The 14,113-nt window shown below is 36.0% G+C and overlaps 1 protein-coding gene across 2 annotated transcripts in view; it reads right to left on the reverse strand.

Moving 5' to 3' along the window:
- wls (Wnt ligand secretion mediator) overlaps positions 1 to 14,113 on the reverse strand; it is a 43,096-nt gene that overhangs the window by 2,610 nt on the left and 26,373 nt on the right. For both annotated transcript variants that reach the window (NM_213146.3, XM_087239163.1), the window contains 6 exon segments: positions 5,568 to 5,721; positions 5,819 to 5,902; positions 7,670 to 7,813; positions 8,158 to 8,221; positions 8,353 to 8,450; positions 10,816 to 10,984. In NM_213146.3, coding sequence (NP_998311.2) covers positions 5,568 to 5,721; positions 5,819 to 5,902; positions 7,670 to 7,813; positions 8,158 to 8,221; positions 8,353 to 8,450; positions 10,816 to 10,984 — 713 coding nt within the window.

Here is a 14,113-nt window from a genome sequence, read left to right on the forward strand (position 1 = left end):
TCAGAGATCCTGTTTATGTTGTTTGTCACAAAGCTGCATGAAGCGGTTTTACAAAAGCCATTTGATACATTTCTTATAGTAATTTTATTATGTATTGCGACATGATTTCAGTAGTGTGCAGCACACACTTTAAATGAACATACTTTATCTGTATATAATGTTTATTATCCGTCAATGTACATTAACATACAAACTTTTGAACATACAAAAGAAGACATTTTGAAGAAAGCTGAAAACCTGTAACCACTGACATCCATAGTATTTGTTTTTCCTACTATCAAACATAATGGTTGCAGGTTTTCAGCTTTCTTCAAAACATGTCCTTTGGTGTTCAACAGAAGAAAGAAGCTCCTAAAATTTTGCAACCCCTTTAGAGTAAGCAAATAGTGAGTAAATCTTAATTTTTGAGTCAACTATTCCCTTAAGCCATAAACAATTTAAGTCCATTTTCCATCTAATTATGTTGGAGCAAAGCTGGACTGACCTTTTTACCTCTTGGCATTGTGCACTTAAAAAGACCTTTTTAACCATAAAAAAATACAATGTTTGAAGAGAATTCTTTGGAATGACTAATCTAATAACCATAAAAGACATTTAGAAAGAGAAAAGCATGACGAAAGTTTCAAGCGTGACATCAAGATATTGATGGTTTCCATTTCAAAAGCCCAAATAGGAAGTCTGGCCTAAATTAGAGAAACTTGCTGCCACCAAAGAGGCCAGTTTTCCCACAAGAAAAAAAAAAGAAACCTCACCCTTTCCTGTCGAGATGTGTTTGACTTAAAACAAATCCGAACACCAGGGGCCTCATGCATCAACGCTGCGTACGCACAAAAACTTTGCGTACGCCAGGTTTCACGCTCAGAATCGCTCACGTTTGGATTTACTAACGATGAACTGAACGTGGGAATGTGCGCAGCTCCACGCCAACTTCATGGCTGGCGTACGCACATTTTTTGTGCGTGTCTGTTTTATTTCCATTGGCGACTCCTAGAGGCAGTTGTGTTAAACTGCACACTACAAAGTGTCTTCTCAGCTGTATGAGAAGGGTTCATCCGCATGTCTAGTATATAAGGTTTCCGTACCATACAGTTGACCATCCAAACATTAAAGCGCAATTTGCAGCGGTCGCCAGTTTTCCCAATGTAATCGGAGCAATCTACTGCACGCACATTGCTATAAAGGTGCCATCTGAGGATGAATTTGCATGCGTGAATCAGAAACATTTCCATGCAATAAATGTGCAAATAAAATATGATGCACAGACTTATTAATGATTCCTACTTGTCTTCCTCATGATGATGAAGAGTATAGGCAAAATCTGATATGTAGCGGAAAAAAAAAAGAAATTTCATCAGACAAGTTCATGCTTGAACGCGTGAAAACATATTGCCATGCATTTAACGAGCTGCGCCACTCAGCATGTTTAAGACACTATAAAAATTTACACCTTTACATCGCACTACTTCTTTTTTAAATCCAATCAGTGCGATGTTCAGACTCAACTGTGTTAACCGCATCAGCTAAACTCTCCCACTCTATTTTTTTCTGTTGTTATTAATTCCGGAGGACAAACTTGCAAATAACACCGCTTTTCTCTGGTCTACTTCTGAAAGCAGCACCTCCAGTTCACACTCTGTTTAAATTTTCTCTTTTTGCTTGCTTTTGCCATTGCTTTTTCGTTGAGTTTTGCCAAAGTAGAGTCATTAGCATATTCATACGGGGGAGGAGGGAGGGAGGGGTTTTGCGCTCGTGCATGTTGCGCTCAGTTTCACGTTCATTCAGATGTACAAAGAATATGCGTGTGATTCGGCGTACAGTGTTTTATACATCTGAATTTTTTTCTGCGTACACACATTTACAGCTTTGTGCGTACGCAATGTTTTAGTATGATTTCCACGCAAGTCTTCGTACATGAGGCCCCTGGAGACGGTGTAACATGCTGCTAAGTGAATGTGTTTGCAGTGCTGAAGACATAAATAAGCATCATCTGACTCTACTGGGAGAGTTCTTTTTAAAAACAAATTCATTTATACAATATGTACAGTTGGATACAACACAGTTGATAAAATATATGTTGTTTGTGGGAGTATTACACACATTTCGAATTATTTAGGAAAAAAGCAAGTAAATTAAAAATGTATTAGTCATGTCTATATTTGTGTGCAAAACCGCAGTTATAAAAGTGATTTCTCAAAGCAGCCAATAATTCTTCATACAAATTCAAATAATGCATCAGAAAGCCAATAATAAAAATAAATTACAAACAATACCTAAAAATCTTTAAAAAGCTATTTATAATATAAAACATGATATTGCTTATCGTCTTAAATGATCCTCTATTAAAGTTCTCCTGTTATGCAGTATTAAAGAGTTACTTCACCCAAAAATGAAATTTCTCTCAATTACTTATGTTGTTCAAATCCTCTGATACTTCGTTCATCGTCAGAATACAAATTAAGGAAACTTCAGTGGCGGAAAGTGTACTGAAAAATCATACTTAAGTAAAAGTACCATTACTTGCCTAAAAATGTAGCGCAAGTAGAGTAAAAGAGTAAAAAAACATAGCAAAATCTGTTGTAAATATTACTCGAAGTATGAGCAAGAAGTAGCCTTTTCAAAAATATTCAAGGGTAGTAAGTACTATGCTATAAAAAGCTGATGCATTTACATGTAATTTGTGCATGTGTGTAAACGTAATACTCTGTAATGCATTTAGTTATTGTCCAGCAGGCGAACATCATAAGACATTAATATTAGGCTAGATTTAGGTTGTATTGTCAGGTGACCAAAATTCATTGTCTATCCAGCATCTCAAGAAAACGTTATTTCGATGTCCAATAATGACGTTGATATTTGGTTGATTTTAGGGTGTTAGAAAGTGACCAAAATCTAATGTCAAGCCAACATCTCAAACCAATGTCATATTGATGTCAAATACTGACATTTATTCATCAGGTATGAATAAGCGTTATAGTGATAACATCCACACAACGTTAAGCTGAAACAACTTTAGACATTGATATTTGGTTGAGTTTAGGTTGGACAGTGGCATCGGCCTGACATCAAACCGATATTTATTTCCAAGCAAAATGCAACATCCCCACGACATTGGGGTACAAAAGAGTATTTATACAGTAAACATCCGTACGTTTTTCCTTAGTGACATTCATCTAAACAATCTGTGGGTCAATGCGTGTAAAGATTTTGGACATCTTCTTGAACACTTTAATGCTTCCAAACAGTTTGCAGCAATTATAAATTGCCCATGTCTTGAGGTAGTTCATTCTAATGCGATTTACCTCTTTACTTCTATGTGGAATTGATTGGACAGGAATCACAGGACTGAATTTTCTAATCCCCATAGACAAGAATAAATAAAGTAGTGACTGCAGATTGAAGGAAAGTAGTGGAGTAAATGTACCGATATTGCACTAAAAATGTACTCAAGGCAAGAGTCAAGTAAAAGTACACACATTTTTAAAACTACTCAATTACAGTAATTTGAGAATTTGTAACTTGTTACTTTACACTACTGGTTATATTTAGCTAATATTGTCAGAATCTGCCATATGACTTCAATGGTTCAGTGGCGCTCGGAACACTGTACTCCCCAAAAACCCTATTTAACCTATATCTTCTCTTCCTTGTCTGGTTGTCAGGTTACTACGGGCCATAGAATGTAGGGTCAGCAGTCATATTACACATAGTGAACTTGGTAAACCTGCAGTTTGAAGAGGAAGCCATAGATGAACAAAGCCATTTTACAGTTTTTTTGTTTTGGCATTCAAGGCTGTTCATGGAGATTCATATGATTACAGCCACTGAAGTCACATTAAATGTTTTAATAAGGTAATAATTTGTTGTCTTTTCTGAACATCTTAGGACCATTGCTCTCTATGGAGGATGAGAGACCTCAAAATAATATATCCTAAAGGGTAACGAAACATCAAAACACATTTTTTTAACTGTTGACAGTCATATATGTGTCCCACACTACTAAAAACACTATAAGGACATATATATTTCCCTAAAAAGAGAAAATTGGTTGTTTTTTAGTTATTTCGAGCAAATTCGTTCTTCTGGGTTTGAAAAGAAATTTAGAAGCTACGTCACGGTAATTAGATCCTTGTGTGTATTCCAGTGTGGAGACTGGATGTCTGAACTGGTGGGTACAACGTGACGTCTTTGAATTTTCATCATTAAGAGAAAGACTTAGTTCAAACCAATCAGCATGCTCTATTGTGATAGGTGCAACTTCATTAATATGCATGATACAGCTTCGAAGACTGTTTTTACCTGTTACGGTGTTCAGATGGCAGAAAGACACCACACTGTGTTGCAAACCATAATTAAAATGAGTGGAAGAAGAAGAATTGTTTGGAGACACGAGTCGTCAGTGTTCCAAGTGTACAGCAACAAAGGATTCATTTTTATTTCCCTGCTATTCACCTTATTTTCAGTGCATGACCGGGCGCAGCCATTCGTATCTTTTTGGCTAGAGACTTGTTTATAGAGAGAGTAGTTTGACCGTTTTCAGCCGTTTATTATTCCTAGTCATTTTTCCCATAGGTATCTGAATCGGAAGTTCTTAAAAAAAAATACATAAAAAATAATTTTAAAAAATTATTAATTAATAAAAAATAAATAAATAAATAATAATAATAATAATTGCAAAAACGGGCGCACTTTTGCATTGAAGAATAAGGTCAATAAGAGCGCAGCGTGGAGTTAAGTGGTCGCGTGTTAGCAGAGCACTGCAATTCCACACAAGAGTTCAGCTGCGCTCTCATAGCGGCGAGATAAAAACTTAATATTTGTTGCGGTATATTTATAAACAACACAGACGACCCATGTTTCCAAACAATTTTTCTTCTTCCACTAGTTTTAATTACGGCTGGCAACACAGCGTGGCCTCTCTCTGCCGCCTAAACACTGTAACTGTCTTCAAAGCTATCATGCATTCTAATGAAGTTGTACCTCATACACAATAGTGCGCGCTGATTGGCGGTCTGGAAAGACCTGGAAGTCTCTCAACCCATTTTTAATGTTTTGTGAAATATATGTGTCCTAATAGTATTTTTAGCAGTGTGGAACACATATATGACGGTCAACATAAAAATAAAAATGTGTTTTGGTGTTTTGTGACCCTTTAACAACAGTCCCCTGTGTGTGCCACCTCTTGAGTCTCACAGAAGAGCTCTGGATCTTAAAAGCAGGAGAGACAGCAGTGCAAGACGAGAGAGGACCTGGCCTTAACACTTTAGCTGCATATTAAATGGCACACTACACACTATTTACTTATGCACTTACCCACTCAACACTCATCCCAAATGGAACAGTTTTTTTACTAACCAGAAAATCAAACTGTTTCCCAAATGATGTTTGACGGTTGCCAAACTACTAAAATAAATGACCTAACTACCAAATATGACCTGCGATGAGGTAATAGTATAACTGCATTCACCATCAGGAGGCGGTAAAAGCACTCTCATATGAGAGTGCTTAATTTTGCTTTCACAATCTAAAATAAATAAAGTAATCAAAAGATAGCTCTTCAGGAGTCTTACCGCTTGACTGCTCATCTCCATAGCGTTTGTGCGACGGTGCGTAGAGAAACATGAGGGCAAACACGTAAAGGTTCCACATTCCATAGATGCCAGTGAAGAAGGCACTGTTCACCTGAACCGTGTGCCCGCCCCAGAGCCAGTGACCCTCACTCACCTGGTAACATACAAAACGCATAACAATGACCATCTGAATGACTTTACCTATAGGATATTTCGATGGAGAGAAGATAAAGGTGAAAATTTATTTATACCTGGCTTATGATGAAGAAAATGACAGTCATGGCAGCACATGCTAGCGTGACCAACATCAGGAACTTGAAGCGGAAGATGAGACCCTAAAGGAGTGAAATATATATATATATATATGGATATATATATATATATATATTTTTTTTTTATTTAAGCAACTCAAACTATTTAATTCATCTTGAAAAAATGAAAATGACACGGAAATTATTAACTATTTAAAACAAACACAATGCTAACACAAGGGTGTAAACTGACCAAAAGTAACAGCAGAGAGATTTATGATGCTACAGAATAATTCTATATCAAATAAATGCTGTTATTTTGAACTTTGTTCATCAAATTTAATGAAATGTATCATGGTTTTCGAAAAAATATCAATATTTATAAAACTAATACCCATTATATTCATATTGATCATAATAAGAAATAAACGATTCAGTAGGAAATATTACATTCTAATAAACATTCAAATAAAGAATAAATTATCTAATAAGAACAATAGAAATAATATTGCAATATATTTAAAGGAATCTTTCCTGACACTCAAGGTCACCATACAAGACAGCAAGAACAGTCAATCAAAATAAAAACATGACAGGTCAATATAATACAATACAATTTTAAAAAGTGCAGCTGAGTTAAAGAGAGGAGGCCGTTTTAAACTGTTTTAGGTTTAGATTTTAATTGAAAAGAGAGTTTAAATTACGGAGATCAGGAGGAACTGAATTACAAAGCTATGGAGCTGAGTGGCTGAAGGCTCTGCTCACCATGGTGACAAGGCGGACAGAGGGAACAGTGAGGTGAATGAAAGAAGAAGATCTAAGTGTTCAACAAGGTGTGGCGACATAGATATATACACAGGAAATTGCATACAGACCCTGAGCATGCTTCAATATCACCGCCACATTTGTACAGGGCTCCCAGAACACAAGTCATTCAACCGCACTAGTCAAGAATAAATTCATTGTGAAGATGCTGGACTTTTAGTGCTGTGTATGGGTTCAGTAACGAGCAAACAAAGAAAACAAAGCACAAAGGCTGAACATTTCTCAGATAAGATTTAGTTTTTTATATTTTTGTATGTTACGAACTTTTGTGCTTAACAAGTATTGATGATAATACAGTCACTTACTGCATTGACCATAAGGCAAAGTAACACCAAACTCACACTAAATACTCACCTTATGCTAGTTTTGTTGAATCAAATCAGCAAACAATGTAAATGAAATATGACAACAAGATGCTGTAGTGCTAGAAACTAAGCCAAGTGACCACACCCCCCCCATCATCAATCCAAATAAACCTGCTAAATCATCTGGCGAAATTGTATTCACATCACAATATATATCACAGATATACAAAATACCGTAATGTCGTATTTTTCCAATATCGCGCAGCCCTAATTCAATTATACAGATATTAATTAAACTGATTTACATGACTTTTCAAAACTTAGTGATTTTTATGTTTTTCCAAAACAATTACAGGCCTGGAAAATGCCATGTCAAAATTCCATGACTTTTAAAGGTTTTCCATGACCGTATAAATTCTTGTAAGTAGTACTTATTTACTGTAATTTTGATTAAAAAAAGTTTTAATGACTTAATACATACATTTTAAAATTAAATTTTATTCCTTTGATGAAAATTCAAAATCATAGAATATTTTATATTATTATTATAAGTGTTACAGTTATACTGCTTAACCTTTTTGTGAAAATCATGATACATTTGTTGTAGAGTTTTCTAATGGACAAAATTGAATTGAATTGAATTGAATCAATTATTTTGTAACAAACGCCTTCTGCATCACTTTTGACTAATTTATTGTGCAATAAATCAAGTTTACATTACCTCATAGTGCAGTCGACGAGCCTTAGTCATAGCAGGCAAACACGACCTTTTCCCGCTGATGTTCCTGAACACTTGGAACACCATGAAGCACAGGAACAAAAAGTAGAGGCATGCACAGATTCCTGCGACAATGATGAAGGCCATCTGCACCAACCCCAGTTAAAGTAATAAAACAATGCACAATACACTACAACACAACAGCACAGCAACCATCACAATAGTATGGTCTTGACATTTTCCTGGAAATCATACTTCTTAAGTCTAAGCCTTTAGTATGTTAAGAGTGAACATGTGTGGTACATATGAAATGCATAACTGTAAACAAAAAAAAATCCTATTATACCTTTAAATAACATTTTGTGATGTAAATGCCCATTTTGAGGTAGAAGCAAAAATATATATAATTGTGTGTCTCTTTATATGCAAATGAGCTGCTGTAACGTTTCTCATTATAGAAAGTTGAAAAGCCCACAGCGTCAAAAGGATACAGCCAGTTCTGTCCCGACATCTGATGCCCAGATACTGTAGAAAGGATTCTTTAGCTGTACTCCTCTGCAAATAAAAATATTAATACATTTGTTTATTAAAAAAATAACATTGCAGAATTTACAAAAGCACTAAAGAACTCAAGTTGGATGGGAATTAAAGAGAGCTGCCAAAAATGTGAGTAAATGTTGGCTCACCTCTCGCACATATCAAATATGAAAAGGCAGAAGGAGCCAAAGACAATGGGTATAACCTGCTTCCAGTACACTGAAAAGCGGTTCCTCTCAGTCTGGTCCTTGAAAAATAAACAAGAAAATCAAATTATAAGAAAGAAAGGCATATTTAATTATTATTAGACACTTTAAACATCCGTCTAATGAAGCAAATATCTAATCAGCCAATTACATGGCAGCAACATGATGCATTTACATATACACTCACCGGCCACTTTAATAGATACACCTTACAAGTACCAGGTTGGACCCACTTTTTTGCCTTCAGAACTGCCTTAGTCCTTTGAGGCATAGATTCAACAAGGTACTGGAAATTTTCCTCAGAGATTTTGGTCCATATTGACATGATAGCATTATGCAGTTGCTGTAGTTTAGTCAGCTGCACATCCATGATGCTAATCTCAGGTTCCACCACATCCCAAAGGTACTCTATTGGATTGAGTTGTGGTGACTGTGGAGGCCATTTGAGTACAGTGAACTCATTTTCATGTTCAAGAAACCAGTGTGAAATGATACACGCTTTATAACATGAAACGTTATTCTGCTGGAAGTAGCCATCAGAAGATGGGTACACTGGGGTCATAAAGGAATGGACATGGTCAGCAACAATACTCAGGACTGTGGCATTAACACGATGCTCAATTGGTACTAATAGGCCCAAAGTTTGCCAATAAAATATTCCCCACTTCATTACACCACCACCACCAGGCTGAACAGTTTATACAAGACAGGATGGATCCATGCTTTCATGTTGTTGACACCAAATTCTGACCCTACCATTTGAATGTTGCAGTAGAAATCAAGACTCAAACGAGGGAACGATTTTCCAATCTTCTTTTGTCCAGTTTTGGTGAGCCTGTGTGAATTGTAGCCTCAGTTTCCTCTTCTTGGCTGACAGTAGTGGTGTGGTCTTCTGCTGCTGTAGCCCAGCTGCCTCAAGGTTCGACATGTTGTGCATTCAGAGATGCTCTTCTGCATACCTCGGTTGTAACAAGTGATTATTTGGCATATGTTGCTTTTTTTATCAGCTCGAACCAGTCTGGCCATTCTCCTCTGACCTCTGGCATTTCCATTGCATTTGCACGCACAGAACTGCCGCTCACTGGATATTTTCTCTTTTTCAACAGTTTCTGAAATACTCAGACCAGCACATCTGGCTCCAGCTGTCATGCCATGTTCAAAGTCACTTAAATCACCTTTCTGCTTCATTCTGTTTTAAGTGCAGCAGATTGTCTTGACCATGTCTACATGCCTAAATTCATTGAGCTGCTGCCATGTGATTGTCTGATTAAAAATTTACGTTAATGGCTGAAACTTACAATGGAAAACTGTAAAAATCAACAGAGGCCTGTACACCGAAGGTGGATTAGCTGGCTAGCTAAGCTAAGTTTCAGTTTAGTTTGTTCTAATCCTGAGTTTTATGTCCGATGGGAGTAGCTCCTTGCTTCTGGTCGAACTCACATCAGAGGGACTAAGTAAACAACGTCAAGTTTAAATGGAACAAAAGGAAGGCAGCTGTCATTCCATTGCATTTGTTAAATATTTGGAAATAAATAGATTATTTGATTAGCAGACATATTTGCATGAGCGAATTTATTTGGAGTTAGTGAGAAGTGAAAATGCTATGTAAACACGATTTTATGTTTTGTTTTTATTAAATCTGTGCAGCACTAGTTCTGGTTTCCATTTGTGGATTGACAATAGACATACTGCCACCTGCTGGTATGGAAAGATAAATCCTTTAGTTCAAGCTCCAAGTCGGCTATCATCTGTTTGGGGTGTTGAGGTGCAACTTTTTGGTCCAGTTCAGGCAAGACACATAGCTTACACGAGTTAACATAGTAGGTTTTGGTTAGTTCTTTGACGTTTATATGATGCTTAGTTGGTATTAAAGCCTGGGACTTACCAAGTCAACGTCACAGCAAAGCCGTATGTTGTTGATGATTACAGTGTGACCATCTTAACTGTTATGTCCAGCAGGAAAACAAATCATCACGGACATGACAATGAGTTGACTATACTTAAATGGTAGCAGTCACCAGATCTCAATCCAATATCTCAATCTGATTTGGGATGTGCAGGAAGGCGAGATTTACATTGTGGATCTGCAGCAATAGCATGATGCTTTCATTTCAATATGGATCTTAAAACTCTGATTAATTATTTTTTTTTATTTTTTTATTGACTTGAATTAAAAAGGCAGCCATAATGGTAAAAATTAGTCCAAACCATTTCTAACCAAGTAAAGTGACAGAGTGTATTTTTCCCTTCATTAAGATAGGACAGTTGAAAAGAGATCAAGGGAATTGTATTAACAAAGTACAGATCTCAAAGGCTCCGACAGAATTGTTTATTTTAAGACAAAAGTTTAAAGTAATTCTGCACCAATTGATCCACATTTGAACAAACAAGAAAGCTGGCACTTACCATGAGGTGCTCTCCACAGAAGATGATCCAGAAGGAGAGCAGCATGGCGTAGAAGATGCCCTGACGGATGTCACCAAACAGCAGCATCCAGGTCCAGTCAAAGCCCACAGAGAACCACTCCACTGGGATATTTATGAAGGTCATGGAGATTCCCAGAGCGAAGATGACCCTAAAAGAGGACGCAGTGTACAGAGTATAATAATTGTTAGCACACCTCACCAAGAAACATTACACTAATAGCAAGATATAACTAAGAGGACAGAACCAAAGCCTTGAAAAAGGTCAAACCAAATCTCTCTGTTCTCTAGTGTTCAAAGGCAGGCATGCTGGGACAAGCTATTATACGGCCCATTCGGTGAGACTGAGATGGGGTGTGGAATGTAACTTCAAACACATGAATCACATTCCCGCCTGGCTCAATGTGGCAGAAAAAGACCATATTGGGTTGGAATGCAAGGAACGTCCGTGAGGTCAACTCTGGTGAGGGTAAGGAAGTGCATTAATTTACTTCCAATGTGAAAAAAAAAACTTGTTAAAGGATAGGAGTGTCAACATTTAAGAAGAAAATCATTTAAAACACTGCAAAAGTTTTGTTGTTGTTGTTGTTTTAACACGGAAACTACCAGAACCATTAGAATTGATCACATCATTTTTACATTCAAAGCTTCTATTGAGATTTTAGAATTGAACGTCTGCCATCATATTCTATCAAGTCATTGATATCATATGAACCATTTTTAAACAGTCAATAATAATACTGAAATTTAAAAACTGAATTAAGATAAACAAGATAGCACACATCCATGACGTCTCTGTCTGCTCCAGTGGCAAGAAGCAGGAATCTGGCTGCATTTCAATAATAAGAGAATCAGCAGGGAGCCCGTGTCACACATTTTCTTGGCCTTCTCTCAGAGTTGTAAAAAGGATTCCAGTTTCCATCTTGATGCTCTTGTGGAAAAGCATGCTGCGGCAAAGCTTTTACAACATGAAAAAATAATGATCCTGTCTGCGAGTCGCAAGACTGCCTGAGAGCTTTCTGTCTGCTGGGACATCTAGTGTCGGACCAGATGAAAAAGAAATAGAAGGACATTTCATTTTTGTGAGACCCAGTTTGTAAAGAAGAAAGCTTAAATGATGAAAAAAGATTTCACCAATGAATATATACTTTCCATTAAGAGATTAATTTACCAAAAAAGTAAATTCTATTATCATTTACTGAACCTCACATCATTCCAAAAACCAAGACTTTCATTTAACTTTAAAATGAGAGGGAAAAACAAATCTGATCAGAGATATAATCAGAGATTTCCGTCTGTCCACAGTACGTATATTCCCCAAAACAACATTTATGCTTTAAAATTTTCAGAAAGGCGACACGGTGGCGCAGTAGGTAGTGCTGTCGCCTCACAGCAAAAATGTCGCTGGTTTGAGCCTCGGCCGGGTCAGTTGGCATTTCTATGTGGAGTTGGCATGTTCTCCCAATGTTTGCGTGAGTTTCCTCCGGGTGCTCTGGTTTCCCCCACAAGTCCAAAGACATGCGGTACAGGTGAATTGGGTAAGCCAAATTGTCCATAGTGTATGTATGTGTGCGAATGAGTGTGTATGGGTTTCCCAGTGATGGGTTGCGGCTGAAAGGGAATCCGCTGCGTAAAACATATGCTGGATAAGTTGGCGGGTCATTCCACTGTGGCGACCCTAAATTAATAAAGGGACTAAGCCTAAAAGAAAATTAATAAATGAATAAACTTTCAGAAAGATAGATAATAATAATAACAACTATTTCCCCCATTGAATACAAGATATTTTAATTTTTAAAAACATTTAAATTCTTTAGGAAAAGTAGATTCTCTGCTGAGGATACTGTTGCCCTAAAAAGCTAAATACAATAGTCACAAAAAAACATGAAAACATAAAACTTTACATCTACCATAGGAACAGTATGGTGAACCTTGAAAGCGGTTATCATCCAATGCCTATTGTGCAAGTTGGTGGCATGTAAAAATCAGCAGCCAAAAAAGCCTTTCAACTGAACCAAAAGTGGGAACAGTGGATGTGCTCGAAAGTGGACAACTCAAAACATTTCAAACACTGTTTACACCTGTACTTAGTAAATGTCTACTTGTGTTTTTGTTAATCGGATCACATGTTAAAGAGATTGATTTCAGAAAAACAAGGAAGATTTGCAAGATTTGCCGAGCGGTGGTCTGCGCCTCTTTCTAACACCACTATTTTTTTAACCACATAAAACTTAAACAGACAAATGACAGACTAATAATAATAAAGAAACAGTAAGAGGAACAAACACATGCAGCTCAGAAAGGCACATGCACAATAAAATATCTCATACATGAGCACGCTTATTTCAGTCTAATTGTTTTGATTTATTTATTTATTTATTTTTTGGCTTCTCTTTTACCACAGACTTGTGATCACATAAAATAATCATGATTTCCATCAATGCAATCAAGCAGCCCTTCATCAACTGACAAGAATGGACCTCATTGGTTCTCACACATTAAACAAGCATGGCTGAACTTCCTTAACTACATTTAAATGCAGTAAAAGTGTTTGATGATTAATGTTTTTAAATGTAGAAATGCTACAAATAAACATATTCATATAATGTGTATATATATATATATATATATATATATATATATATATATATATATATATATATATATATATATATATATATATATATATATATATATATATATATATATATATATATTTTATAGACTTTTAAAAGAGGTAGAAAAATCTCACTGTTCATTAACAATAACTTAATCTGCTTCCAGGAGCAAAATTATTAGGGGTCACATTAGAAACTGGGGCAGTTTTAAGGACCGGATCAATACAGTTAAACAGTTCTGTCCAAAATATAAAGTTGAAATCAAAATTAATAGCCCCCTTTGATTTTTTTTTCTTTTTTTAATATTTCCCAAATGATGTTTAACAGAGCATGGAAATTTTCAAAGTATGTCTGATAATATTTTTTCTTCTGGAGAAAGTTTTTTTTTTTTGTTTCGACAAGAATAAAAGCAGTTTTTAATAAAAAAAATATATATATATTTTAAGGTAAAAATTATTAGCCCCTTTAGGCTACATTTTTTGATAGTCAACAGAACAAACCATCGTTATACAATAACTTGTCTAATTACCCTAACCTGCCTAGTTAACCTAATTAACCTAGTTAAGCCTTTAAATGTCACTTTAAGCTGTATAGAAGTGTCTTGAAAAATATCTAGTAAAATATTATTTACTGTCATCATGGCAAAGATCAAATAAATCAGTT

This window comes from Danio rerio, chromosome 2 (assembly GCF_052040795.2).
Source record: "Danio rerio strain M-AB ecotype USA chromosome 2, GRCz13ab, whole genome shotgun sequence".
Classification (NCBI taxonomy): domain Eukaryota; kingdom Metazoa; phylum Chordata; class Actinopteri; order Cypriniformes; family Danionidae; genus Danio; species Danio rerio.